Source organism: Melozone crissalis, unplaced genomic scaffold (genome assembly GCF_028551555.1).
Source record: "Melozone crissalis strain CALT ecotype California unplaced genomic scaffold, PUWL_Pcris_2 ptg000034l_1, whole genome shotgun sequence".
Taxonomy (NCBI): domain Eukaryota; kingdom Metazoa; phylum Chordata; class Aves; order Passeriformes; family Passerellidae; genus Melozone; species Melozone crissalis.
Window position 1 is genome coordinate 14,798,955 of NW_026535812.1, and position 27,315 is coordinate 14,826,269.

The 27,315-nt window shown below is 44.4% G+C and overlaps 1 protein-coding gene across 3 annotated transcripts in view; it reads left to right on the top strand.

Moving 5' to 3' along the window:
- FGF12 (fibroblast growth factor 12) overlaps positions 1 to 27,315 on the top strand; it is a 218,254-nt gene that overhangs the window by 129,577 nt on the left and 61,362 nt on the right. For all 3 annotated transcript variants that reach the window (XM_054283045.1, XM_054283044.1, XM_054283043.1), the window contains 2 exons: positions 12,155 to 12,265; positions 19,086 to 19,189. In XM_054283045.1, the coding sequence (XP_054139020.1) occupies positions 12,155 to 12,265; positions 19,086 to 19,189 (215 nt within the window). The remainder of the gene's footprint in view (positions 1 to 12,154; positions 12,266 to 19,085; positions 19,190 to 27,315) is intronic.

The window sequence follows — 27,315 nt, forward strand, 5'->3', positions numbered from 1 at the left end:
ACCCTCATTGCCTCCATAAACATTTCTTCTTCTATTTTTCTTCCTGTTTCTTCCTCTACTTTACTTTCTATTAAATAAATTCTAAGATTTTAGAGCCACAGCCCTTTAGCAGCTCTTGAATGTTTAGCAAGCACCAAGTGAAGTTTTAGAGCTTTCTGAGCACTCCTGGGCATCTGGGGGAGCAGGAGCTTTGTTCAGAAACCTGTTGGAGAGGCAGATTTTCTGTTTTCACTCCATCTGCACTGTGTCATCCTCAGCACACGCATCCCTGGGGAGGGAGCTCACTGATTTCAGCTCTCTTCTGAGATGGCAGTTGGGTGGCAGTGAGTCTGCCTGTCTCACTGGAGTCCTGAGAGCTGCTTGATACCAGAAATGAGGTGTTTGTGCTGAGACATGAGCAATAAAACATCATCGTTATTTAAAACAGAGCTTTAGATTGAACAAAGTGGATGATCACTTTCTCACACCTGGAGCATTTTCATTAGTTTGAAGGAAACCTTTGGCTCTAATGGAAAATTAAAATCATTATGCAGATTAAAAAAGGCAAAAATTTCCTTTTTTCACAAAGCAAAAGGAAAGAACTTCAAGTCATATGGTGGAATTTTGGCCATTTTTAGCATGATCTTACTCTTTGAAGTATAATATTTCAGAATGGCACAGGCAGCACATTTTCATTATGCATTTGGGTGTTGTATAAGATTTGTTAAGATTTAGTAACAGCACCGTTTGGAGTCAAAATGCTTCCAGACTGCTTCAGAAATGCTTAAGTTGCACTAGTGCAGTGAGCAAAAAATATTCTTGTAATGCAACTCGACTGATTCAAGCTTTAATTTCTTCCACATCACAGGCTCATTACCTGTTAAATAAAGGAGTTTCACGTGCTCATCCCATTGGAAAATGCTGTAAGATTGCTTGAGGAATACTGTAGCAAAAGAGGATGTTATCACTCGGCACTACTTAAAGCTTGCATGACAGAATGATTCTGGGACCCAAATTTTTCCCTGAGTTGTTATCCAGTGATTATCCAGGGCTATAGGGGGATAGAATATAAGGAAATAAAGATAGTGTAGAAAGTAATCTTACCCCTAAGGAGTTGCAGCTGGGCCAATTATCAAAGATTAGGAACAGGCCTGACTTTACAGGCCACAGCTGTGACCAATGAGAAGCAGAGTGCCATAAAAGAGTGGGGTGGCTGGGTGAGAAGGGAACTGGAGTCAGTTGCTGCTTTGTGAAGAAGAAAGAGGCAGTGCTCTGAGGAGATGCCCATAAGAAACACCAAGGAGTTAGGAAACTTTTGTGGTAAGGAGACAACAGTATGGAACCCCTGCAATAAGATGACAACATAGGGTGCTTCTGTGAGCTGATGTTGGTAGGACCGGGTACCTTCCCCAAGACTGATAGTATCTGGAGTGATTGATTTCTCCTCAGTGCTTGTTGGTAGTGTATTCTGTCCATTTTCTATTTTAATGAATTTACTATTCTAGGCATTCAGAGCAGAGTGGAATTTTGATGTGGTTGTTTCCATAGTATGTTTTGTTTGTGTGAGGGACTTCTCAATGTTCCTGCAGTATTTCAGTCCTGCTGGATTGATAGGGGAAGTGGAGAGATTTAGCATCTGAGAACAGCATAAATCCCAGCACTGTGGCAGGCCTGATCAGCAGGGATGGTGTCTGCCCTGCTCATGTGAGCACTGTTAGTGATGAGGTGCCTTGCATGGGGCACCTCAAGGTGAGCAGAGATGGGGACTCTATCATGGAGTCTCTCAAAAACTTGGAGTACAGAATGTGCTGATGCCACCAAGTCATGGTCACCGAGCAGCAGGGCTGAAAGGGACCCTCACTGTTGATTAGTCCAGCTTCAGTCCTATACTGATTCCAGATGTGCATTCTTTAGAAGGATGTTCTTAAACTTGTTTCTTGTATCCTCCCATGGAGAAAATTCTGGGTAGAATGTCCTAATATCCAAACCTCATCTTTGTAGGAAACAGGAAGAAATCTGATAAACAGTGACGAAGTTTTATATTGCATTTTGGAGTCAAGAGAACAAAATAAAGTCTTTCTAACTGTACACATGGCAGAGCACTGCCACAACATTCCCCAGGATTTCTGAGCCATCAAACAAGTCCTTAGGATGGGTCTGACATGTAGCTCTGTAGGAACCCTTCTCTCTGGGAAGCTGCAGGCCAAGAGGTGCTGCAAGCATGGCAAAGATGACATTGCTGCTTTTCAGTTTCTCCTCCTGTCAGCTCGAGGCAGCAAAGCAAGCAGCTTCTGCATCCTCTGAGCTCTCCTTTCCACCTCTCTTAGCATAACATATGTGGGAATATACCCCTTCTTCTCTGCTATGAGCTTTGGGCTCAGTCATCCTGAAAGCTCTGCAGTGTGGGTGTTCCCATTTGTTAAATCCTCACGCAGCTCTTGAGCTCCCATTGCTGGCATGGGGAAATTCAGGATTTTACTCCCCATGCTTCCCCTTAGTGGGTGTTGGCTCAGGAGCTGGCACAGCCTGGGGGCCAGGGAGAGCCATGCTTGGTTGGTTCCTGAGACACATCTGCACCCAGATGAAATGTGCTCAGTGGCTGTGGGCTCACACATAATATTTATGCTATCCTCTGTTTCACTCTCGGTGAATATGCTGTAATTTTGGCTAATTACACAATATGTCAGGAATAATTGCAGGGTGTTCCTCAAAATAAATAATACATTTTGTATGCTCTGCTATCCATACTTATGAGCAGGCTTTAACCTTCAGTAGCCAAGGCATTGACTGTGCTGGAAAATGACAGCTTAGGAGCTGTAGCTACAACTTATTTTGCATTAAATTTCTAATTTTTTGAATTCCTTTACCTGAAAAAGCTTATCCTGCATAAATTCTGGAACAGCACTACATCTCTTCTGTATGCCTTTTGTTCCTGCCTGGCTTTGGTTTTATTATCAGAGCTGGAGTCAATACAGGTGTAGAAAATTGCTCTTGAAAGGGAAATGTTTTGAAATTTTGTTTGCTGCTAAAACACACTGGATCAACAAAGCAACATAAAACGCATCCTGGGGGAGGCAAAGACAAACGTGGCAGTGAACTGTATAAAGAATTGGGGTTTTTTTTAGTTCTCTGGTCAAAGAAAAGAAGTTTCTGGGGAGAAGAGGATTCAGACTCAATGCAGTATTTCATTATACTTAAAATGAAACTTCAGATTTAATCTCTGGTTCTGTTAACATTTTTTTCATTACATTTCCAAAGAAAATATGATGTCCAAAAAAAAAAAAAGAAAAATTGCACTTTTTTCAGACCTCTCTTTTTTTTCCTGTTAGTGAGATGGAGTTTGTATATAGCTTTATCTACTCTTATTCTGAACTTTTCAGCAAAATATTCAGCTAGAGAGTTTTACTCAGAAGTAGTCAGCAATTCTGTGCCAAAATCCCTCGTGGCAGGTGGGTCATCAGTTCTCATCCACTTTTTGTCCCACTGCTTCACCTGCAGTGATCTTTTGGTTCCTCTTTGGCCCTGCAGTGCTGTGATGGCTGTTTTGTCCTTGGTGTTTGTGCAGAGTGGGTAGCTCATGTGTCATGTACATTAGTTTGGTGTTTGCCTTCTGGGAAAACTCATCCACAACTTCATACCTCATTATCCTTGAGCTGTTGACCTTAGGTGGCTGTCACATGGGATCCAGATCTTGGAGAGTGGGTGAGCTGCAGGGTGACTTCTTTACTTTCTAACATCCATAGGCTGTCCTAAGACCATCCACAGAGATGTAGCAGTGATTCCATGTGGCACCCCCCAGTTTTCAATGCTTTATATGACTAATTTCTCTGCCCCTTACCTCAGACTTGTAGTAACAACCCTGTAAAGCTGATTCCTGGATATGGGAGGGTCTGCATAAATGCCATGAATGTGCAATCACATCATTTCCACCTACTCTACAAGTAAGAAATAAGACTTCCCTTGAGGGACTCATCTTGGTTAGAGCAAAGTAGGCATCGTTGAGGGGTGCAGGCAGGCAGCTGTGCTCCATGCTAGAGAGATAATTACTATTGCTCCTGGCAGGCTCCAGCTCGGGAAAGGAAATCACTTCTGTGGATGCTCTTTTTGCCTACAAGGTGCCATTCTGCTCTAGTGACTCAGTGATGGTGACAGGAGGCAATTGCACTGATGGTGCTGTCATCAGCTTGAGCCCATCATCCCCCTGAGTTAGGGAAATGTCATTTTTGGAAGCATGTCCTTCCAACAGAGAGGCCATCCCTGCCAGCACAGCCTGTTATTACATGTAATGCATCCTGGAAACACCAGTTGTTTCTCTGTAGTTATTAGCCCTGGGTGGAGATTTGCACTTGAGGTGAGTAAATACACGAGTGAACCATGCAACCCTGTTGTCCCAGAGCCATCTTCTTCTCCACATGAATGCTTTGTAATTGGAGGGTGACACTGTCCCTGTAATCATGTTAAACTGAAGCTGGGTATGGTCTTTGTTCTGCATCATTGGGAAAGGAGGTGGGATTGACTCTTTGATGCCCCCATAACCATGGACCTTGTGAGCAAATCTTGATGTCAGTAAGTCTGTTTCCATCTCTCCATCCTACTCACAGGCTCAGTGATGTGCCACTGTGTTAAGCCAAATGGCTGCATCTAAACTAAAGGGTTTCATGACAGCTTTGCAAGGTGGGGCTGGATGCCTGGCTTTGCTACAGAGCTCCCTCATGTTTGGGCAGCTGTTGTTACCCACCGTGACTGCACCTGTGTGCAGATAACCTGAAGAGACATCCAGACAAACACAAATGCTCCCCTGTGTCGCTCACTTCCCTTGGCTCTGCAGTTCTTTTGCTCTCTCCCTGCCTGTTACTCAGGATGCTACAGGCAGCATTGCCCAGGCCATCCTGGCCACCTGCTTGTAGGCTTCCTCAAGGAATACATGTCCTTCAGCTCCAAACAATTTTGCTGAGTTTAGTGACAGAAACTGGAAAACGCTGTGACACTGGGAAATAAATGTCTTGCCTCTGCCTGTGCACTTCTGTGCACCGAGTGACTCGTGAGGGAGCTGAAGACGCTCAGCACTTTGCAGCAGGATTTCCCACCTCCGCACCTGCCTGACACAGTTGGAGTGTCCTCCAGGATCCCGTGTGTGGCTCACGATGCTCCGACCTGCTCCGTGCGTGACTCGCTGCAGGTGCAGCCACAGCCAGCCATGTGCAGCATCTGCTGAGCACTTACAGCCACAGTCACTGTGTGGCAGAGCTGGTCAGGGTGTTTGGCCAAAGGAAACACTCTGGGTCTTCAAGGGCAGTAGCTCCTTTCACAGCTGCAAGTGGTGTTATTCCTGAGCTTCCCAGTTTGGGTGGACTCAGTGAATCATTGTAGTGAGTTGAGCTTTTAAACTTCTGTCGATAGTGATGCATTTAATTTGAGACAGTCAAATTACTTCATCTTAACTCCCTGGAGAATTTGGCAGCTCCTGGCTGGGAAAACAACCCCAACATTTTTCTCCCTCAGCTTTTCATCCCTGAGTTCTGTGCCTGTCACCATAGTAATCTGCATGGAGCTTGCTGATTCTCGTGCCGATTTATTACAAGCCTTTATTAATGCTGTACTTCTGAAGGAGAGATTTTGGTGCCCTTCTCTGTCTACAAAATTTGTGTTTGCAAAATTCGGCTTATCGAGTATTCTGGAACCCATCCTTTTTAGGGAAGGGAAACTGCAGTTTCTGCAGTGGCACTTAAAATGCGGAGTTAATCTAAGTAAATTAGGAGCAGTTTATGCTCTGACTTGCATGCTGGGCTTGGTGTGCTAAGGATTTGAGTGCTGGTTAGGTGAGTCATAAATCAGCCTCCCATTATGACAGCTGCAGCCTGAATGGGGGAAAATAAGAATAATGGAATGTGTAAATTCCAGGCTAAAATGTTTAATTGCAATAAACAAATGTTTGAAGAACATTTAGGTGAAATATGCTCCTGAGATGTATTACATTTCCCATGTTTGCAGTCACATCCTCAGCAAAACTGTTGCACAGGCACGGAAGGGAGTCAGCAGCATGCCGAGGTGGTTCAGAGGAGAGCTGGAGGTGCTTTCTCTCTCCCCAGACCGATGTCCTTAGGAGGTGCCAGAGGGACTGTTCTGGGAGCCTGCTGCTGGCATCTCTCACAGCCTTGCTGTGCTCAGACCAGACACAGGCACTGAGCTGCAGTGAAAGAGAGCAAACAAATGGGCAAGTCTCCTGTGGAAATTCTGCAGTAGGTGCCTTCCTTGTACCTTATTGCAGGTTGCTGGATAGAAGATCGCTGCTTCCCATCCAAGCCTGCAGAGTCATCTGTTGTTTGACAGCTCGTTGTGCAGAGAGCAGTAACCCCATGAGCTTCAGAGTTTATGCCATAACCCACACTGAGTACCACTGGCACCCAGCACAGTAACTTCTGAAGTAGATTTAGAAGCAGTTCTGCACCAGTAACCTCAAGTGGAGGCTTGCCTGCCAACCAAGAGCATTGCTGTGCATTGCAAGAATCCTTGGAGCCAGTGGCTCAAATCCCTCAAAGGTCACTAAGCCCTTCATCTTTTTGAAGAGTTCAATGAAAAGTGGCTCCTCCGAGTTCTGTGCCATTGACTTGGAGAATTCAGATTGAGGTGACTTCTATGAGTGTGGTTGAGTTCTTTGATAATTCCCAGCTCAAGGCAAAGTGGGGACTGGCTTGCTGCAACCTCAGGTCATTGTGTTGCTGTAAGAAGGGGCAGTCTGAGAGTTGAAAGAAAGGAGACCATATCAGACTGACTTCCATAGTGGAGTTGCACCTGGAAGTCAGTTTTGTGCCCTGTTCTTTGCTGCTTCAGAGCAGGGTTTGGAGCAAATTGAGCTACCCTACAGTGATAATAAGAGAGTAGGGATTCTCCCCCGGCATTTAGTGCTGCTGCTTTCTGATGGAAATAATCAGGAGTTGGTGCCTTCAGTGGGCCTTTGCTAAATGCTGCATTGATGCATAACCTCATAGCTCCTCTCTGCGTTAGGGGAGTTATTTTACTTCTATGTTCTCCATTTTCCATTTGAGGGGTGAGTTCCTTGTTTACCTTAAACAGGAGGGCTAAATGAAAAGGTCTTTAAAGAGTAATATTTCTGTCAGTGCTCTTGCTCTTTTCCCCATAGCACACAGCAGCTGTCTTCAGCAATGCCTGCAGCTTGAGGGTGAGGGACATGACTCTGCAGAGTGGCTGATTTAGCCATGATCCTCTGGCCCTCAGTGAGCATGCCCCTGGAGATAAACAAAGTGCGTGTGAGCACCCTGCAACTATCATGTCCTTGGCAAGCCCTGTGAGGATGAAGATCACTGTGTAGCTGCATAATAAGGCAGGAAGCACAACAACTCATGGTGAACTGAGATGACTTTAAGGCTCAGCAGCAGGACAGCAGAAGTGAATAATGGCAGCATCACATTACCATTTAAGTAGAGACAGGAAGATTAGCAGTCAGATCATGATTTAGTTGGCCTCAGCTGTGCCAGAGGGCTCAGAAAGTTAAAAAGCAGGGCAGGCAGAAGTGGTGAGTTTGGCCTCTGGAAAGGGTGACCAAGCAAGATGCCCTTCAGGGGATGTTCAGTGAGTTGTCAGTGGATGACTGCTCTAAGAAGGGGCATTAGGTGACAACTGTGTCTTCACTGAAGGTAAAGTGCCCAGTCTGACAGATGCTACACACTAGGAGAGTTACAGCTTATTTCTTGCTCCTTGTTTTTGTTCTGTTCTGCACTCTGATGTCCCCATTGTGGTGCTTCCTGAGCGTGATCTTCCCTTGCATCCTCCAGAATTGCCACACTGGAAGTAACTGACCTTACTGCATCTGCATGAAGAGAGTCCAGTGAGTTTTCTCCAGTACTCCCCAGCCCTCAACAGCTGTATATGAGCAGCTAGAGCAAGATCTTTAAAGTAAACATCCTGAAGTATAGTAGTATTGCTTATAAAGTGGGGATAAAAAAATCCCTTTGCATATTGCATGGGAAACCTGGTAGCATGGGGTCTTGCACTGGGAATGGAAGCTGCATGGAAATCTCTTCTGTTCAGTCAGTAGTTTGGGATTAAGGCAGCAAGAACATCTTTCCTAAATCCATTTTGAAGTGCTTGACTTTGTGTTTAGGGAGACACTAAGTTGGTGCTGAAGTCTTGTCCATGTTAGTTCAGTTCCATTTCTGAGGGAAAGCTGCTTCTGTAGCAGAAGGGAAGTGCACATGGAGAGCCTGAGGGGGAGGAATGGGTTTATCCCAAGTGTATTAAGCAGTATTGCACCTTTAAAAGCAGGAGGATTTGAGTCCCATTTGCTTTACAAGGCTGAGGCTAGACAGTAGGTTTGTTTTGTGATAAATTCTAAGAATTATAGGAAAAAAAAATGCTCATAGCAGAATTTTTGCTTATCTGTGCTGCATTTTTTCCCTTTATTTTACTGTTTGATTCTTTCTCTTATTGAATATAGCCTGGAGCAGTACCATTGAAGGAAATACAGACAAAAGTATAGAGGTTGTGGGGTTTTATTGTATTTTTCTCCCCTGGTACTCCAATAAGCACTGTCAATACTATCTGCTGGGAAGGGTGGTTCTCTTTATTGCAAACCTGGAAAGTTCTCAGTCTTTCATTGTCTTTCTGTTCTGACTTACCAGGATGTCTCAGCATCCTTAATTGACAAGGAGACCTACTGGTTTTGAGGGGTTTTTTTCTATAAACTGAGACTTTCAGAACAAATGCTGCAGCATAAGGGTTAGCAGTGCTGGAAGACTGATAGAATTGCTCTGTAGATGGAAAGAAGTGATGTTAAAATATATGATATGACAAAAGTCACATGCAGCATTTTACTTCTGGGCTAGCAGCAAAATTCCCTGTGATGATACAATTTTCTCTTCCGGTAATAGTTCCACACTGAGAGGGGAAGATGAGTAAGTCCTTGCTCCTTGTTAAAAGTTGTCTTCACCTAAAATTTTGTCTGTAGGCCTCCAGCCACACTGCTTACTGTATGAATGGCAAATCCCAGCACCTCACTTTATGCCCAGACATAAGACAAGAGGTTCCCTGGTGGGAAGCAGCTACTCCAGCAGCTGTTGTCACCTGTGCACCTGTTTGTGTTTGAGCTGCTTCCTTTGCAGGCACTGGAGAGAGACTGGTGGTTTTGGGACCCTTTGGACCTGGCCTGGCCAGCCTGGGGGGGTTTGGGGATGCAAGGAGAGATCAGTTCAGGTGGAGAGAGGGCTGTACTGTGTGAGACAAATCACCCATTGCTCAGCCCTCCTTGTGTTAGAGGAGAGAACTGGCTGTGCGCCTCCCTGGCTGCTTCTGGGTTTAGCTCAGGTTGCTAAAGGTACCTGAAAGTGCAGCTTCTCTGCTGTAGAAAGAGACCCAAGGAAATGAAGAAACCAGGGAAGGAGAAGACCTGTGTGTCTCCAAAAGGCTCTCTGATACGTCCATGTCTGGAAGAGGCATTTTTTTGCTATAGGGTATCCTAAAGGAGTGTGGGCAGGGATGTTCCTGCAGAAGAGGATCTGTGCAGTGAGGAGAGAGGAGCTCTGCTGCTTTCAGACTGTGTTAGGAACAAGAGAAATGTGGTTTTGTGTATGGCTGAGAACTCTCTGCCTCACTCCCTTTGAGTTTTACTTTTGAGTTTGGGTGTGAGCCTCAAAGTTCAGCAAAACCAGGTCATGTAACACAAAATTTCCCCTCCACCTTGTCCCTAGGTAGGCAATGACTCAGAAACAGCTGGCATTATGAAGAGGGTAGTTGTTAAAGCTGACCAGGTGTCTGTCAGGTCAGTAAGAGAAAGGAATCTGAAAGGGTTTATCCTGTATTTGCTATGGTGATACAGCCTTCTGGTCAAGTGTTTGCATCTATAGAAAGGATGCAAGGAAGCATCAGGGGATCTTGGGTGCTATTCTGATAAACTCTGAAAATGTCATAAGTTATTAATAACAAGCAGATTTGGTTGGTTTTTTACATGGTAGGCTATTTAGTAGAAGTGGAAGAGATTTTCCTGTTCCAAAATTATTTGCATGGTTGAAATATAGCTTGCATCCCTAAGAAGGAGGAAAAGGTGCTATTCTAATTCTATCCTGTAGCTAAGTAATCTTCCAAAGAAAAGAGATAAGGTCAGGGTTGTTCTCTCCCTGCACCTCTTCAGAGAGCTTTAAGACAAGACCTCCCCACTTCTCCAGCACACAGAAAACCTCAGACTGCAGGAGCATCTTCTAAATCTCTCCTTCTGGAGCTCTTCCATTTCATGCAAAGTACTTCAACATTAAAATTTAACCAGTGAGTAAAATTAAGGCTAAGATTCATTCAGGGACTCAAATGTAGGTGTCTCATATCAAAGAGTGCCTATTAGTGCCTTTACTACTGTGGCATTAGATAAAAGGGAGGAAGGGGACAGACTTGAGGAGGATGATGCAGGCATCTGTGCCTGAGAATGCAGCTTTTCATTTGCTCTAGCTTTGATGTGCTTTTCTAACGGAAAGCAAGTTAAATCAAGCTTCTACATTCTCCAAAATAGGTAATTCATTTAGGTAAGAAGAATGAGCTAAGTGTTTTGCTAGGTGTCATTTTGACATATGTTGGCTTGACCAGCACTAGCTCTTAGTAGATGACCAGTACAATTGTACTTATTTACTGTCCCAGCACTGAGAGTTGCTGGGAGGAAGCCTGACTGCAGCCTACAGTGCTCACTGCGCTGAAATCACTTCTTTTTTAAGGCAGCACAGAAACCATCTGATCTGATTTATTCAGTGGCTTTTGGAGCTGTGAGAAAGTACCTGACTCTCCCCTGGCTAGGGTAGGGATTGCTGAAACTGAAATCCTTTGCACCTGCAGCCTGTCTTTGTGTGAGCTGCCTGCTGCTGTGAGTGCAGAGAGCAGGGTGAGGGTTCCCCAAAGGGGAGTCGTGCAGGGATGCAGCGGGAGCGGGGCTCGGGATGGGAACATCAACACACAACGTGACCACGGTTATGTAACAACCATGGCTTATTAAACAGCCTCACCAGAGGCATGAAAGGCAGGAGCCTGACGAGATTTTGGTATGCTACGCTGGATTCTTTCCTGTCCATTGAGCCAGCAATTATTGGGGCTTATTTATTTACTTTTGGAGGGTGGTCACATAAAACCACAAAGTCCTGTCACACGAGGAGGATCTCCTCCATGCGGCGAGTGTGTCTGCTCACACACAGTCAGCTCACTTGTGTTCCAGCAGCAAAGCCTGTGACAAATTTTTAAACTTCCGTGATTACAATTGAATTTGGTTTTTACCACAGAGTTTGTGTGTTTGATTGGTAGGGTGATGAGGAGACAGGTGGTAAAGCTGCACACCTCTGCCATGTGAAGTTCAAGCTGGTTTTGCTTTTGTTCATGTTTTCCTTTTACCCTTCAGCAGGAAGGTATAAAATGTTGTAGAGGCAATGGGGAAGAGCCAGCCAGGGCATGGCTGGCTCATGATACACAGGGGCTGGGAAAGGTCCCTGTTGGAGACAAAGATTCTAATCTGCCAGAGTGTGTGGCCCATGTTTTAGGAGGGAGACAACATGCAGGATTTTAAAACAGAGGTGGTCTGAGGTGCCCATAAATGCTTCAGAGGTCAGTTTTGGAAATGTTTTGTGTCTGTCCCTTTCCGAATTTTTCTCCCCAAATCCCACAGAGTTGCACTCACATGCAGCCCTGATTCACCACTCAGTTGCTCTGGGTTTGCACCACTGTAATACCAGTGATTTTAGTAGCTTTTCATTGGCATAAAACTGGCACTGCATGATAATGACTCAAGCATACAAAAAGCAAGGTGGTTGGCTTCAGAAGCAGAATAGAAACAATGGACACATTCTTTGCAACAGTGCGAGCAAATACTCTTCTGAACAAGTGGCATATTCTAAATACATCAGCTGTCTAAATACTTCCATTTGGTAGGTAACTTTCAGAGAATTGATGTTCCATAATCTGTTTCTACTGCACCAAGTATGCATTTCATTTTACCTGCTCATCTGATCTCAATTGTATTTGCCTGTCTCTGTATTATATGTGAATATTTTACAGCCATGCTTGAAAGGAATCACTGAAAGCAGTCTTAACTGCCAAGCACTTCTGCATTTACTCAGGGCTTATTGGGGGACCAGCAAATTGGGTCTTGTGCTACTCAGTATATCTGGTAATAATTATTATTTTTATTTTGCAGAACCCCAGCTGAAAGGAATTGTGACAAGGTTATTCAGCCAGCAGGAATACTTCCTGCAGATGCACCCAGATGGTACAATTGATGGGACCAAGGACGAAAACAGTGACTACAGTAAGAAAAATTAGCCTGTTTTGCAACCCAGTTACAATCAAATGCATCACCTAGTGGGTCTCACTTGTGCAACTTCATTTTTGAAAAGATCAAATTAGGAGGAAGGCAGCTGTTTTCTGCATATTTTTTTCTCTCTATCCGTCCCCTTTAAATCTTGCCAGTATCATTTCATATGTTTCCTCTCCGATCTTCTTCCCTCCTGCCCCGATTCTGTAACTGCCATCTGGGTGGGGTGGAGAATAAAACCCATGATTTGAATTGCTGCCAGAAGAGAAAGGAGATTATATTTATACACATGCCACGTGGGTAAAGGATACGGGGAATTCTCTCTCCAAGGAGAAGAGGAGAAAATCGTTTTCACTATTTTAGCCTCAAAAATTCAGCAGGCATCAGGAATTTCTAGGCTGGAGAAAAGCAGCTGTTCACTGAAGTCTCGTGCTTTGAGGCTGGTGTAAGGGCTGAGGGTATCAAATGACCTTGTCAAAGGAGGTCATCTTCCAAAACCCTGTTCAAAAGGATTGGGTTTGTGCTGGACAACAAAGGGCGACAGAGCCACACAGTTTAAATGCCATGGCCATGTGCAGAAGCCATTCTGGTTTAAATGCATGCAAAGCAGGAGTCGGTTTTCCTTTTGAAGAGGAAGTTTTGTCAATGCCAAAGCTCTTCAAAAGGTTTAAAAGGGTGTAGAATATTTTCTGCAGCATCTCTGCATTTCATAGGCATCAGAGTGCTGTCCCTGAGTGGGCAGTTAAGCTCAGATCCTTGCTGCCAGAAATTGCATCAACAGGGTAGGATTCAAGTCATGCTTTTTATTATCTGTGTTGGTTTGGAGCTCCCTGTGCCACTGCTTAAGGGGTATTTAACCTGACCAGCTTGGAATTTGGCTTCCCAGTCATTATTAGAGGTGAACAAATGTTAATCTGTGTGGTAGGGGTGATGGAAGCAAACTTCATGTACTTTGTGAAAGGAGGAGCCTGCTTGATTTGCAGGCAGGTTTTGGTCTAATTCAAAGAAGCTCCTGGCTGGATTGACGGTGGCAGAATAGAACAGAATAGGAAGGCAAGGCCTGGGCTGCAGGTGAGGGGTATCTGTAGGGGTGCAGCACTGACATTCTGCTGTGGAAGTGCACTTGGACAGGGGTGCAGGGTGGCTGCAGCCCCACATCCCTGGTGTGTACCACACTCCCAGGAAGCTGCAGGGTGCTGTAGCCAGGAGCATGCTGTGTTCTGGGGCTGCCCTGCTCAGGGCTGGGGGTCCATACAGGAGAGAGGAGCTGTGGGAAGATTGTGACTGAAATTGCAGGTGGCTGGCAAAGCCCCTGTGGAATGACCCAAGAGGCTGCATCCACCAGAAACATGGCCTGTATCAAATGCAAATGTCAGGTTTTGGTCCTTTTTCGTACACTCATATTGAACAAATTAAATATTGCAGATTGCAGTAAGACCATTTCTGATTTATGTGTGGAGCAGGAGAATCTGTGGACTTAGACACACACACACACACGTCTATGCTCAGGGATTCCTTCAAAAGAGTCTGGCCTTGAGATAATCTCAGACCAACACATGGGGTGAGTTCAGAGGGCTGTATCAGCTGCTTTTTCTTAAAGGAAGAAGACCTGGGGTGTTCTTAAACTGCAGAAAATCCCACTGGAGGCCTATTTGTCAAAAATATAGGAAGATATGCTAGAGATGACAGAGATTCATTGCCCTCATCTATCATGGAGGACTGAACAACAAAGTAATGGGCTTAAATGGGAGCAGGGATGAATTAAGGTAAACAGCAGAGAAATGTAAGAGCAGTTCTGCAATATTTCAGAGTGACAGGGGAGATGAGGGAAGCTGCTGCACTCTCAGTGGTTGCAGGGGAACCTCCTGAGTTCCCGTGGCTGAGGTTGGGCCCCCATTGCCCAAAGAGCTGTGATTTATTTATCCCCCCAGAAATGTCAGAGAGGAGTTTGGCCAGGTGCTGAGTACTTGAGAGCTGCTTCCACCCAGTGTTCTTAACTGGAAATAGATGGGCTGAGTACAGTTCTAGAGTGTAAATTTATCTGGTGAGATGGCAGCCCTGCCTCAGCAGCTTGGTGGGACAGGAGGCATCTCACTGAAGTGTGCCAAGCCACTGGCTCCAAGTCAGGGACTGTGCTGGAAAGTTTAGGCAAGTTTTTGAGAGAAGATCGAAGCCAAAGAATTCCCCATCTTCTGATCTCAAAAGAGGGAAAGAATCCAACTTGATAATATTTGGCTTCTGAAAATGAAATTAGGACTGTGCTTTATTCAATTTTACATAGCTTTTTGCCACATGGTCTCATCAATAAATCCTCAGTGTGAATGAACATCTTAGAATATATAAAGCTTCCAGTTACAGCTTCGAAACGAAATCACATTTTGCACTTTGGTAGTGCCAAAATAAAGCTGATTTCCTTTTTTCTTTTCTCTTCCTCCAAAAAAAATCTCTAATTTTGACCAGAAGAATGTCAAAAGTTACTTGTCTAAGTGAACAGCTTACAGATTTGCTTCACTGCAGTTTTGTTTTGAAGTGCTTCTGCAGAAGATTCCTGACCAGCCAGTCAGAAGTGTGTGCAAGAGCAGAACTCATCCAAGACTAGATAAACAATATTTTCCCATCCCTGAAGAGCAGTTGGTTAACTTGCATCCACGGCAGGGAAGGGCACTCTAGAGGGCCACAGGAGGATCCTTCCCACCCTAGATGACCATCTATTCTCCACACAGAAGTCATCTTAGCACAGTTAAACAGCTGGTGAACACAGTGTTCCATACATTGCTTTGTGTTCTGTATCCCCACACTGATTATCCAAATTAGCATTGTGAAAGGATGCATAATTTTCATGGAATACATTAGGTTGGTTTACTCTGACAAAATAAATGTTTAAAATGAGACACGCCATGTCCCTCAGATACATCTGATGGAATTAAAAGTTCTAATAAAAACCCAGTTATTTATGCTAGAGGAACTACTAATATTTAAGCAATTTTAAAATTAATTATCTGTTGCCCATTTAATGTATGTTCTTGAAGCTGATGGCATTTATTTTCCACCTCCTCTCACTTAAAGAAAAAAAAAAAAAACCCAGAAGCCAAATTCTAATGGCATTTGAATGGGCAGCCAGCCAGCTTCCCAGGAGCCAGCACTTGGGACATCTGTTCCTTCTGCCATGCTGTTAGAGACGTGCCATCTCAGTGTAAGCAAGGGGGCACATTCCCTGGCTACTGCCATTGGCATATGTGAGGAGTTCTCTTCCCACTGGAGTGCATTTTCATGGTGGATGGCCCCTGTTTGTGCTCCTCCTGTGATGTTTTAGCCCCATTTTGGGGCAGTACCTTTTCCTTCCAGCTCCAGTGATCTCAAATGGCCTTTCAGGGCTCACTGCTGCTGTCAATGCTTGCATTGTTACTGATCTCCCTGGGCTGAGCAGGAAAATGCCCCTTCATAGAGCAGGTGGACTTCCCTGTCTGCCCACACAATCCTGCTGAACATCTGAAATGTTTTGGCAAATGGATAGTAGAGAAAGGACAGGTGAACTGGACTGACCAGGTGGGAACAGCCCAGCATATCTAGGATACTTTTTGGGGCTTTCCATCCAGAAATACCAAAAGGTTAAAGAGGCTTTTATTCCAGCATCCCACTTGGGTTATCTTCAGCTGTACAGAGCCTTGTTGAGTTCTTTCAAACAGTTCTAGCAATGAGCTATTCCATAACCTCTCATAACCTCTCAGATTCCCATGCTGCACTGTCTTCCTTGTAGAGGATTTTCTTCATATCCAGTCCTCATTTCTATTTGAGGCTTTTGTCTAGTGCCTCTTGTTCTTTCGTAGTGTTCCTCTGAGAAGAATCCTTGCCTTCTTTGAGTTAAGAAAATGCAGTTCACTCTGTTTCTTCTTTCATTATGTGTTGCACCAGAGCCTCTTGATCATCTCAGCATCCTTCCTCACTCCCCTCAGGACCTTAATCCTCACCACCTCATGCACTGAGGCTGCTCTGGCCCATTGCATCCTCCATCAGTTCTTTGATATGCACTGCAGAACAAATGTCTTGCTCAAGAACAAATCACCTGTTATAAATTACTTTAGCTCCTCTGACTTGCTACTGTTTAAAGCTGAGCACAGGGAGCACACCTTGTGTATGGCAGGTCTTGCCTGACTTTTCCATTTCTGTAGATAACTTAGACCCATAGGGAATTACGCATTCAGAATTTAGCTTATAAATTACCATACTATAATAGTGACAATATACTCATGCATTTAGGACTGGAGTGTGCTAGAAGTACTAGGGTCAGATGTAAATACCACTGGTTGAAGATGGTAAGATATAATGAAAAAAAAAGGGGAACGAATATTCAACATTTTCAAGTTTTTTCCCTTTAGCCCATGAAGTAGAAGAGCATGTTCCTTCCATGAAGCTGCAGATGGCATAGAGTATGTGCCATTTTCAGAAGAGAAACTGTTTTAAAAGCATTTTTTAAATTTTCTGTTTCTCACATCAACACACCCAGTGTGCAGTTCTATTCTACCATAGCTAGTCCTTTTTCCCATTTTCAAATCTGCTGTTTCAAATCAATTTTTTTTTGAGACAAAAAAATGAGGCATCTTGCTTTTGAGGTTGATTGAGGGGTTTCCCTCCATTTTTGCATTCTTACTTTTAAGCTTATATGCTTTTAAATCTGTTCAAAATATGAAATATTATTTGGAAGCATGATAGTAAAAGGCATCAACTTCTACAAAGGTGGTTCTAGATTTGAGTGCAGACATTGCTCTGGGAATTTACCCAAACTACTGGGGTTTTTTTAATAGAGGAAGATAATTGCTTCCTGAAACTTCTTTTGGCTGCCAGTTACCTCTGTCAGTGTTGTGTCCTTATGCTTGCCTGCCCACTTGCTCCCCTGCATTAGAGGAGGAGATGCTCTGCCATGGGTGCAGCAGGGTCCCAGGGGCTTTGGGAACTGGCCATGGTCCTCCTGCTGTAGCACAGCACAATAGGATTGTTCCTTTGCATGTAGAGGTGGAAAGAGGTTTGGAAACACGTAGGTGCTTCCAAGTGGAACTTCTCAACCACTAATTCTGGGTGTTATCACCTTGCTGCCTAATGAATGCTTTGAATGGTCTGTCACAAGTTTCCTATGCAAGACAAATTGGCTGTAGGAAATGAATGATGATGCCCATTTTGTTTCATTATTAGCAGTAATATGCTCCATTTTTCAGTAGGAGGAAGAAATAGGGAAGGGGAATTGCTTATAGACTTGTTAATTGCACAAGGTTTTAGACCTTCATGGTAGGGAGAAAGGGATAGGCAACATTTTTAATGCTGAGTAGTTACTCTGGGATGTGTTTGCCTTTTCAATGGACAGTACCAAAGCAGCACTGTCCTTGACTCCAGTTATTCACAGACCAATACCCAGCCTGGACTGCATTTTCCATATTCATCTATTGACATTCTCCCCCAAAACACACATACAGACACTGGATTTGGTAAGACTTCAGCACATGCTTTGATGTTTTATGGAATATGGTGCATAAAAGCACAACAAGAGACTGAGTTGAGGGATTTTTCACTAGACTTGAGGTGTCTCCATTTTAGGCAGGTCATTGAAGGGAGTCATCCAGTCTTCCTTGGGAATTAAGTGAAGAAAAAAATTATATTCATGTGCACTGGAACTTATTGATCCTCTTTTGGAGGCAACCAGCACAGCCAAGAAAGCTGGTGGATGTCCTGAGCAAAGTGGCATTGCATATTCTTGTTTCAGGACTGTTGTGTAGGAAGAGACCTTGAGTGAAGTATTTCCACTGTGTTTGTGCTTATATTTCTGCCTCACCCTGTGCCCATCTTTCCCTATCTTCAGCTTCCTGGGATGAGTTCTAATTAGTTCTTTGTAAGCTGAAGCACAAGGGATCCTGCAACATCTAAATACTCTTGTCCTATAAAGCTCAGTAGAAACAAAGCCATGCTAATACTTCAGTGCTCAGTCTATCAGTGCTGATAATAGTCTCCTCTTTGAGCCCATGCTGTTAGAAACGTAGCAAAAGCCTGACAGCACATTAATGTATATACTCATGGGGAGAGTCTTTCAATGAGATACAGGGTCTGCTGGGTGGGAATTGAGCAATGAAGTAATTAACTGAGAGGAAGTGGTTGCAATGCTTTAATCAATAAGACTGCAGTAAAACTGAATAATGGAAGATCTTGTCCTCTTCTGTCCTCTCCAGTGCTGGTCCTGAATGGGGAGCAGTGCTGATGTCCCAGAGTGAAGCACTATCTCTTCTTGAGTTTCTTCATTCCCTTGACAGCCCAGGAACACATGGGCAAACACAGAGTCAAGTCAATTTGCATTCTTCTGGCCATAGTTGCTGTCTGTGTACTCTTTTAGCATATGGCAAATGCAGGAAAGTGTGACTAGGCTTAAATGTGTTTCAGGGGGAGCTAAACTGAGTTGTGGTGTTGCATTTGCCACAGGCAAAGTCTGTCTATGTGCAGTTGCCCTGGCTCAGCTGGCCCTCAGAAAGCCATCACAATGCTCTTGCTTGGGAGCACGGATGAGCCCTTGGCATTGCAAAGGCAGTGATCAGACAGACTGATGGGCGTGTTAAGGCATTTGGGAGGCAGCCAAACTCAGTACTTTTAAAAATTTCCTTTCACCATCAGCTCCATGGCTGCAGTCCTTCCCTGTAGCTGGAAGCAGGATGCTTGATCCTAGTGCAGTCACTTTTGTGAAGAGGCAGGAGTGGGGTGGGCTGGCCCTGGGGCAAAATCAGCAGTGGCCATGTAGGGTGACATGTCCATAACATTTGTTTTTCTTTTCCTTCCACAGCCCTTTTCAATCTAATTCCTGTGGGTCTTCGCGTGGTGGCAATCCAAGGGGTGAAGGCAGGTCTGTACGTTGCCATGAACGCTGAGGGATATCTCTACAGCTCAGTGAGTACTTTGCACTGTTGGGCTCCTGGAGTTTTGTAGGTGGGAGGAAGCAGACTGCGCCGGGACTTCAGCTTTTGCTGAAAACAGTCACGTATCAGCAAACCTTTAAAAGCAGTAGCTGGGGGGAGCTGCTGCAAGGCCATGCAATATTCACTTAATAGTGTCTCCATGGAGATTCATGGCAGTATTTCCTGACCTGTGAAGATACATTTTCGGTTCCTTAAAGTATGTACTTAATGTAGGTCACGTTGTTGAGGCGTTTGTATAGAGTTGGCTGGTCATATTCTGATTTCTCATTTGTGAAATGGCATGGACTCACTGGGATTGCTTCTGAATTGCACCCAGATAACTGATCATAGATGGTACCCCAATGGGTCATACTCTGCTTTTGACTGCAGTGTAAATCCACAGCAATACCCTGACTCTCTTAAAAGGGTTCTGGACTGTTCTGTTGGCAGAAATTTCCTGTATTTGTGTGGTCTTTTTAATGCACGTAAAAGATAAGTGCGGCAATTTTTGTCGACTAATTCCCTTGTAACTTTCTTAGATGGCATGAAAGGGCATGAGGTTATTCACAAGATTCTCATTTAAAGTAAGTAATTGATTTTCACAGTGAATAATTGATTCGGTGATTTATTAAATATGGCAACCCTTTGCCAGAATTTTTATGCTTCAAATAACTTTCTTCTAGTTCTACATAGTAAAAAGGGATAGTTAATAATACACTTCTCATTTCTGTAGTTATGATAGCTTTACAGTGCATAGCCAGATTCTAATCTCATCTGCCTTTGTGTAAATTTACAGTGCAGTGATTCTGCTCTTGTCTGGGTACTTTTTCTTCAGAAGTGTTGAGCGTGACGATGGGACCACTGAAAGGACAGAAGTTTGGGTTGCTCTATGCAATTTTTCCTAACTTTTATCTTCCATCTTTGGTCAGTTTTATACTGGTCACATGACTGAAATTTCCCCTTTTCCCTTGGGCTGTGACAAGGCTCTGTCTCCCCAGCAACTCAGGGTAGGAAGCAAGAGGAGGTGTTAGTATGCCTGGCAAGGTAGGTCTCAAAACTGGCTGCTTGTCAAGAAGAGACAGAGAGATCAGTCTGGATCTCTGTGCACGCCAGACGCTTCCTGTTCTTTCATAGCCCAGTAAACATAATTGACTGCTTCTAAATAAATTAAATTGGTTTACTAACAATGAAAACTTCCTCTCTCTGTAAAGCTATCAGAGTCCTAAAGGTAATACTGAGCACAATGTGGTGCTGCATTATTGCGTGTGTGTCCCTCTGGGCACATTGTCAGGGGCTCAGGACTGATGCTTTGCGCTGTTTTTGCTGTGCAGAACACAGTTCTGGCCCAATGCTGAGACTCTTTGTACCATCAGTACCCTGTAAATGAGGATTGCAGGAAATCAGAGTGTGCCACAGAGCCACAGCACCACAGCCAGCCAACAGGGTCCTCTTGGGCCAATGAGTGGTCATCGTTTTCTGTATAAGTAGTGCAGGGGAGGGAAAGGTGTGGGTCTTGGGAAAAAGAAATAGAGAGTTGAAAAAATGATGTTTGACAGCTGAGAGACTAAAGGAGATGCAGAGAAAAATCTTCTCTCTCTAGTAATAGTCAGACATGATATAAAGGGTGGGAGGGACACACCAAGAGGTGGTAGACAGCAGGAGGACCATGCTGTCCAGGAAACACATCTGTTAGTCATTTCAAGTATCCTAAAAGGCACCAGATCACACATGTATTCAAATGAGGGAGATTTAATGGGCCTGCTTATTTCCAACAAGCGTGCCTGTCTTGAGCAGGAAGGTTAATCAGGGAAGGCTGATGGGGAAGGATGCATTGTGATGGCCGGTGGTTAATGAAGTGAACCTCATTACATGCCACAGCTTGATGGCATTGAGCTCTGTCTGAGCTAATAAGAGTGAAACTGTTCATTTTATCAATGTGATCCAAGGTTTCTGTTTGCAGTAAATGTGTGATGCTCTACTCCAGGGTGATGGACCTTTTTGGATAATTTCCTTGTGATGACTGGTGGCTCTGTCTTTGTCTTACAGCAGTAGATCAATTAATTCACTGTGCAAGGGAGCAAACCCCAAAGCAAGAAAATAGAAAATTTGAGGATAAAGTGTGTTAGGAGCAGGGAGTATGGGTCAAGCTCATTGTAAAGGACAGGGGATGAGATCAGGATGCCATGAAAGAAGATACATCTTAGAAGAGCTCAACCTGTTTAGGCAGTCTCTTTTGGATGCTGCAGGTTTCCTTGTGGGGTGAGGGTCCCCAGGCCATGCTGCCTGGACCTCATTGCTAACCACACCAAGAGGACACTTTGTCCCTGATCTTTGCTTAGCAGACCCTAAACTACAGCTTTGTTCTCTCTGTGTGTGTACCTGGTTTTTTTCACTAGCCTTTTTTGGGGGATTTCTGAAAAAAAATGGGTCAACATTCCCCACAGATACTGTTCGCTCACATGAGTCAATTGAAAAATGAATTGCTTGGCTGCCTTCCATGCTGCATGGAAGCTCTGTAAGGACTTCTTAGATCACCCTCAAGTGCAGGACTAGTTTCAAATAAAATTATCCAGGGTAATGGTTTTTTTCTGTTTGTTTGTTTGTGTTTGGCTTGGGGTCTTTTCGCTCCTCTTGAACCCAGACTGATGCTGCAACTGAGCACATCATCACTGTGGGTTTTGGTTTTGTTTTGTGGTGTTTTTAGTGATGTTTAATCTCTGTGTGACAGCTGAGGTCTTGGCTGGCATCCTCTGCCCCGGATCCAACCAGAGGCTGTTATCAGCCTGGTCTCAAGGATGGCTTGTGCCAGCTCCTTCTGAGTTTAGGCCAATGGGCTCTTGAATGAATGGGCTTAGAATAACCAGCTCCTGGAAAAAGTCTTTCTTGTGTTGATTAGCACAAAAGTAGGGCTGAGCAGAGTCCTCTAAAGCCAAATGTGGTGAGATAGCATTTCCTAGAAACTTGCAAGACCTTCTGATGGCTTGGCCACATCGCTACCTTCAGCAATGAGTTTCCTCATCCCTGCCTAATCTGTTCAGGCAGGGATAGTGTCAGGCTGGGTTGAAGCCAACCATATATTCCTAGCCAGCTTTAGAGGCCTAAATTTATTGGATGCTAAACCTTCTTTGTTTGGGAAGCAGCTGTTTGGGACTTGTGCATTGCTTACTCACACTAGATACCTGATTTAGTTTCCCCCAGACGAGGTTGTTGCTATCTCTGAGGTCGACATGGGAATTAGGTGATAAGCAGACAAGAAAATCATGCTTTAGTTGGAGGTATCCTGATTTGCAGAAAGGAGGATGCAAGCCAGTGTCTGCATAGCAAGCTTGGGGAGTCATTGGTGTGTTCAGTTTGGATTTCCTGGAATGTACAGCAGCTGTAAATTCCCTGAGGGTGCACAAAGGTTTCAATCAGCATCTGTTCTGGGGAGGGGCTTGACTCTCCTGAAGAACCACTGTTAGCATTTGAAGCCAAAGTAAAATTGCACAGAATGAATGAAGGGCAGTGGGTATAATTTACAGTGCCTCAGCACTTGGGAAGAATATGATACCAGGGGCTGAATGTTGTACAGGATTCAGAAACATGGAATAAAGAGATCTGCCGTGCTCCTGTGAGTTTACAGAATAATCCTAACAGGAGAAGACTCAGAACATGCTCCCCGTCTGTCTGGAGTTAATAGTTTCACCACGAAATTAATTTCCACTCCTGTGTAACTTTGTGACGTTTCCCCCCTCGGTTCCCAGCTTTCCCTCTGTTATGCCCTACACAGGGGCATGGGAAAGGGAGTGCTTGTGAAGTATTTTGCCTGGGAGGCAAACCTGGTTTTCCTGGAGCAGATCTTCACCATGGGGCTGTAGAGTCTCCACAGGTCCACCCAATCACTCCAAGTACACTGGAAGTGCATCTCTCAATATGATGATATCTATAATTCAGTGGCATTGCAGCTGGGATTGGTTTTGCCCCAAGCGCAGAACACTTCTCTTCTAAAATGTATTGCTCTCAGATATTCCTTTTTGTTTAACTTGGAGTTTTAATTATTTTTGAAATGGCAAATTGCGATACATAATTTATTGGGAAGACATAGAAAACCCTAGCAGAGATAGAGAATACAGAGGAAAAAAAATGAGTCCCTTACAGGAGCTCACTGTGGTTTTTCAGTATAAACCTATGAGTTTGAAATGCTGAAATTAGAGCCTGAATCACTTCAAAGATTCCTGCTAATAAGGGAATGATTATTCACAATAAAAAAAAAACCTCTAAGCAGCATTGAGAAAACCCCAGTCATGCTAAAAGCTCAGTGTGTCTTTGCATTTTCTTTTCCTCTCCTTTTTTTCTGCTTTATCATTTTGCATAATAAACATGTCTTGAATAATAACGAACGAGCATCTGGGGAAGTATGTATATTAACTGTATTTTTAATCTGCTTGCAATGCTATAACTATTTTGCTACAACTCCTCTAGGGTTGCTGCACTCCTGTTTACATCACTCCAAGGTCAGGGGCTGGAATCAATAATGCTGCATTCTCTCCCCCAATAGACTTGGGGTGTTAAACCTACTTCTGCCAATGCCATTTCTTTTATTCCTGTTTGATCTCCAGTGGTGCTAGTTGATTTGGTCAGAAGTACAGAGAGGGCAGGCAGGTATCCTGGACGTTTTTGCAAGCCTTGTAAGAAAGCACACTTGTTGGGGGCATTCCCTAGTTTACAGGCCTCATTAGGAAGCCAGATCAGTGTAGGGGGGAGAGAAATGTCTCAAAGGCAAGGCACAGCATGAGACCAATGTAACATGCCTTTAATTTCTCTCCAGAGTACCTACTCTTCTTCACTGGCTGTTTAAAGGGACTCAGTGAATGAAGGCATTAACTGGGAGATAAAAAGCTCCTCCTGTCCCCTGAATTTTTCATAAATATGGAAACAAAATGAATATTCAAGGAAGCAGCAGTCCTGAGAAGAGCCAGCCCCTGGGAACAGATTCCTGCCCTGCATCGAATGTTCCTAAAATACAGCTCCTGGCAGGCACCCTGGCCATGCCATCCTTGTAGCATGGAAACTTGTAAACACAGCTCTCTTTTCGCCTGGTGAGATGCTGCCATCAATGTTGTTCAGCTTGTCAGGTGGAGGAGAGCAGCATGGTGCATTTCTGTGGCTCTTTGGGGGCAGGTTTCTCATCTGACATCCTGCTGAGTGGCTGTCTTCCCTGAGCTTCCCAGCACAACACTGTGGTACAGCTCCCAAAGGGAGAAACGGGGCTTTGCACCTTGAATTCACATCTGGAATGAGTTAGATCAGACTTGCTGTTCAAGCAAGAGACCTTCAGAGGAAAAAAATAAGTAACTGCAGGGCCTAATCCTACTTTCCTAGCTGCTGTTGCCTTGTCTTATACGATAGTAATACAAATTATTACTTCAGTAAAAATATTCTTCTCTTAGCCTGAGTTGCACAGGATATTTAGAAAAATGCAATGGTCTACCTAACACCAGCTGAGGAGCAGGGATGGGCCATTCCCCTTGTGACCACTGGTCTGTCAGTGTTGGAATGAATTATGATCTTTTTGTTGAAATTTCATTTTGGAAGACTAGGGGGAAATGCTCCAGAGGCGGTGACTCATATCATTTTGATACTTCCCCAAAGAAACATTACAGATTCCCATTTTGAAAGAACTTTAGAGTGGTTTATATTGCCTTATCATTCCTAATAAAATCAGAACACAGTGTTTAGATTTTGGTGGAGCATTTTGATCCCACATGATTCCCTTGAAATGTAGAGGGAGGGTAAAACACCGTCAGGGAGGGGTTGCTGTAAATTGAAGGGAAGGCAAGAGTAGAAACCAGAGAGATGGATCAGTGGAGGCTGCATCTCCTGCACAGTGTTTGTTTTGCTGATTTCCTTGAGGCCAGACAGGCAAAGCCTTTGGAGCAGGTGCAGAGCAGCAGTAGAGCTTAGGTGCAGAGAGCAATAGAGCTTACCTGTTTTTGTCCTGTGTGTTGTGTGTGATCAATTAATCACTGCAGGGGAAATGATGAGGTTAAAGCAGAGCAGTCAATGGCAATGCAATGTCTGAGTTGGATTTTGGAAGGAAACTCTAACACGTCTAGACTGAGGATAGGACAGTATGCAGTGAAGCCCCTGTTTAGCAGAAATTATGTGCAGGTGGAGCACTTATCCCAACAGGCAAAAACCAAAAGACAACTTTCAAAGTGTCCTTCTGGAGAGGTATTTACAGCAGAAGTCCCTTTTGTTGCCATTCTTTTGCTAGCTGGGGGATGCAGGACTGGCTGGTAACTGAGCTCCTTCCTCCACTACCTGGCTAATATTTGGCTTTTTCTAAAACTCTCTGGCCTGCTTTGCTTGTTTTTAATGCCATTTATCGAGTGTCTATTTTGACAATAAATTATTATCAAATAATTTGTCTATTATCTGTTTCCCAGAAGTGAAACCTAGACAAAACTCCAGGATATCCTGGGTTACAGTAAGACTATCATTAACATTTTATTTTGTAGTGGAGGGAGGACAAATATTGTCCTTCCTGAGTCCAGGACACTGATATGAAAAGAAGCAAGGAAAGTTTTGCGTGAGGATGTGTTTGACTGAGGTCAGGTGTGTGTTAATGAAATGATTTGGATCTCCTTTCTAATAATGCCAAAGTCAAATACAGAATGGATGAAACTAGGAAATGGTGTGCCTTTTCCAAACAGTGACTAACAGTTCTGGAGGTGAAAGTGGGAGAGAGGCTAAAAAATCCAAGGAAAAAAAGTTTACTGACTGTGTGCATGTAATTATAACAGTGAGCCAAGTGACAGAAAACTTCAGAAATGGGGAACATTGAATTGTAATGGTGTTTTCCAAGGAAAAGGAAGAGAGACCAAGTCCCTGGGCTATTTCAAGACAGGCAGGCTGAAACAATGGGGAATGTAGGGTACTGTAGCAGAAAGGCCTGGATGGGAACCTGAACTATCCCTGCTTTGCTGTCCTGACTAAGCATCTGCAAAACAAAAATAATTTTATTGAGGTGTCTGGATCACTGGAACTCAGTTCAGGTACTAGAGACTTTTGTTCCCATGGACCCCAAGATACAGGGCTGGCTTCTGGCACAGGAACCTCCTGAGGTTGTTGAAGTAGATGTTCACAGCAGGAGTTAGGAACCTGGCCTGAAACGTGTGTGTGCAATTCAGTGAAGTGCTAGAATTGCCCCTTGGTGCTTTTGTGAGTCTGTGTTCCCTGATCACCCCTGTGGCAGAGACACAGGCTGTGGGGAACACCAGCCTCCTCCAAATGCTTCTTCTGGCATCTTTCTGAATGAGACACTCCATGCTGCAGGAAAACTCCAAATCTACCCATCTTCTCCTGCAGTGCATGCATCCTTGGAAGGCAGCATGGGCTGGGAGGGGTCTGTGTGTGCTGCTGTCCCTGCTGCCAGGTGTTGTGAGGCGCTCTGTGTTGACAGTGCTGGGCTCTGCAGAGGCCCAGGAATGCCAGCGGGGCTGTGCCAGGAGCCGTGAGCTGTGTGCAGGCAGGGAGGAGCTCAGGGGCACCTTGCCAGCAGCATTGCCCAGAGGCAGCCTGGCAGCAGAGCAGGCAGGCAGGACACACGCAGCTCTGTGTCTGCTCCAGGGCCTCCTGAGCCTTGCCTGCTCCCTGCATCTGGCCTCATGGCTCTGAGGTGTGCCAGGGCAGCACTGCAAGGCTGTGTCCTGTGCCTGCTGGCCCTGGGACAGGGCTTGGAGGGCACAGCCTGCAGCAGAGGCAGAGCCTGTCCTGCTCACCCTCCACAGCCACTGCCACAGGGACTGACTTCTGTAAAAAATATGCCCAACCCTCCTGGAAGACTAAAAATGTCAGCCTCAAGGGGAAATGGTTGAGTGTGTCAGATCTGCTGGTTGTTTATTTCTAGGGCATTTAATTGTATTAGTCAACTTGTAAATTTTGAATGAATTCATATCTGCTGTAACACTTGGGGGTTTTTCCATAGTGATTTTTTTTGCCTCTGGAATGGTTCTAGGTTGGGACCCACATAGTTTTGAGATTATGCCATCCAACACCATGGGGACAGGTGCATTCAGAGATCCTTGGTTCTTTAGGGCAGAAAGATAACACAAGACAGTCATTACAATAGAGGCT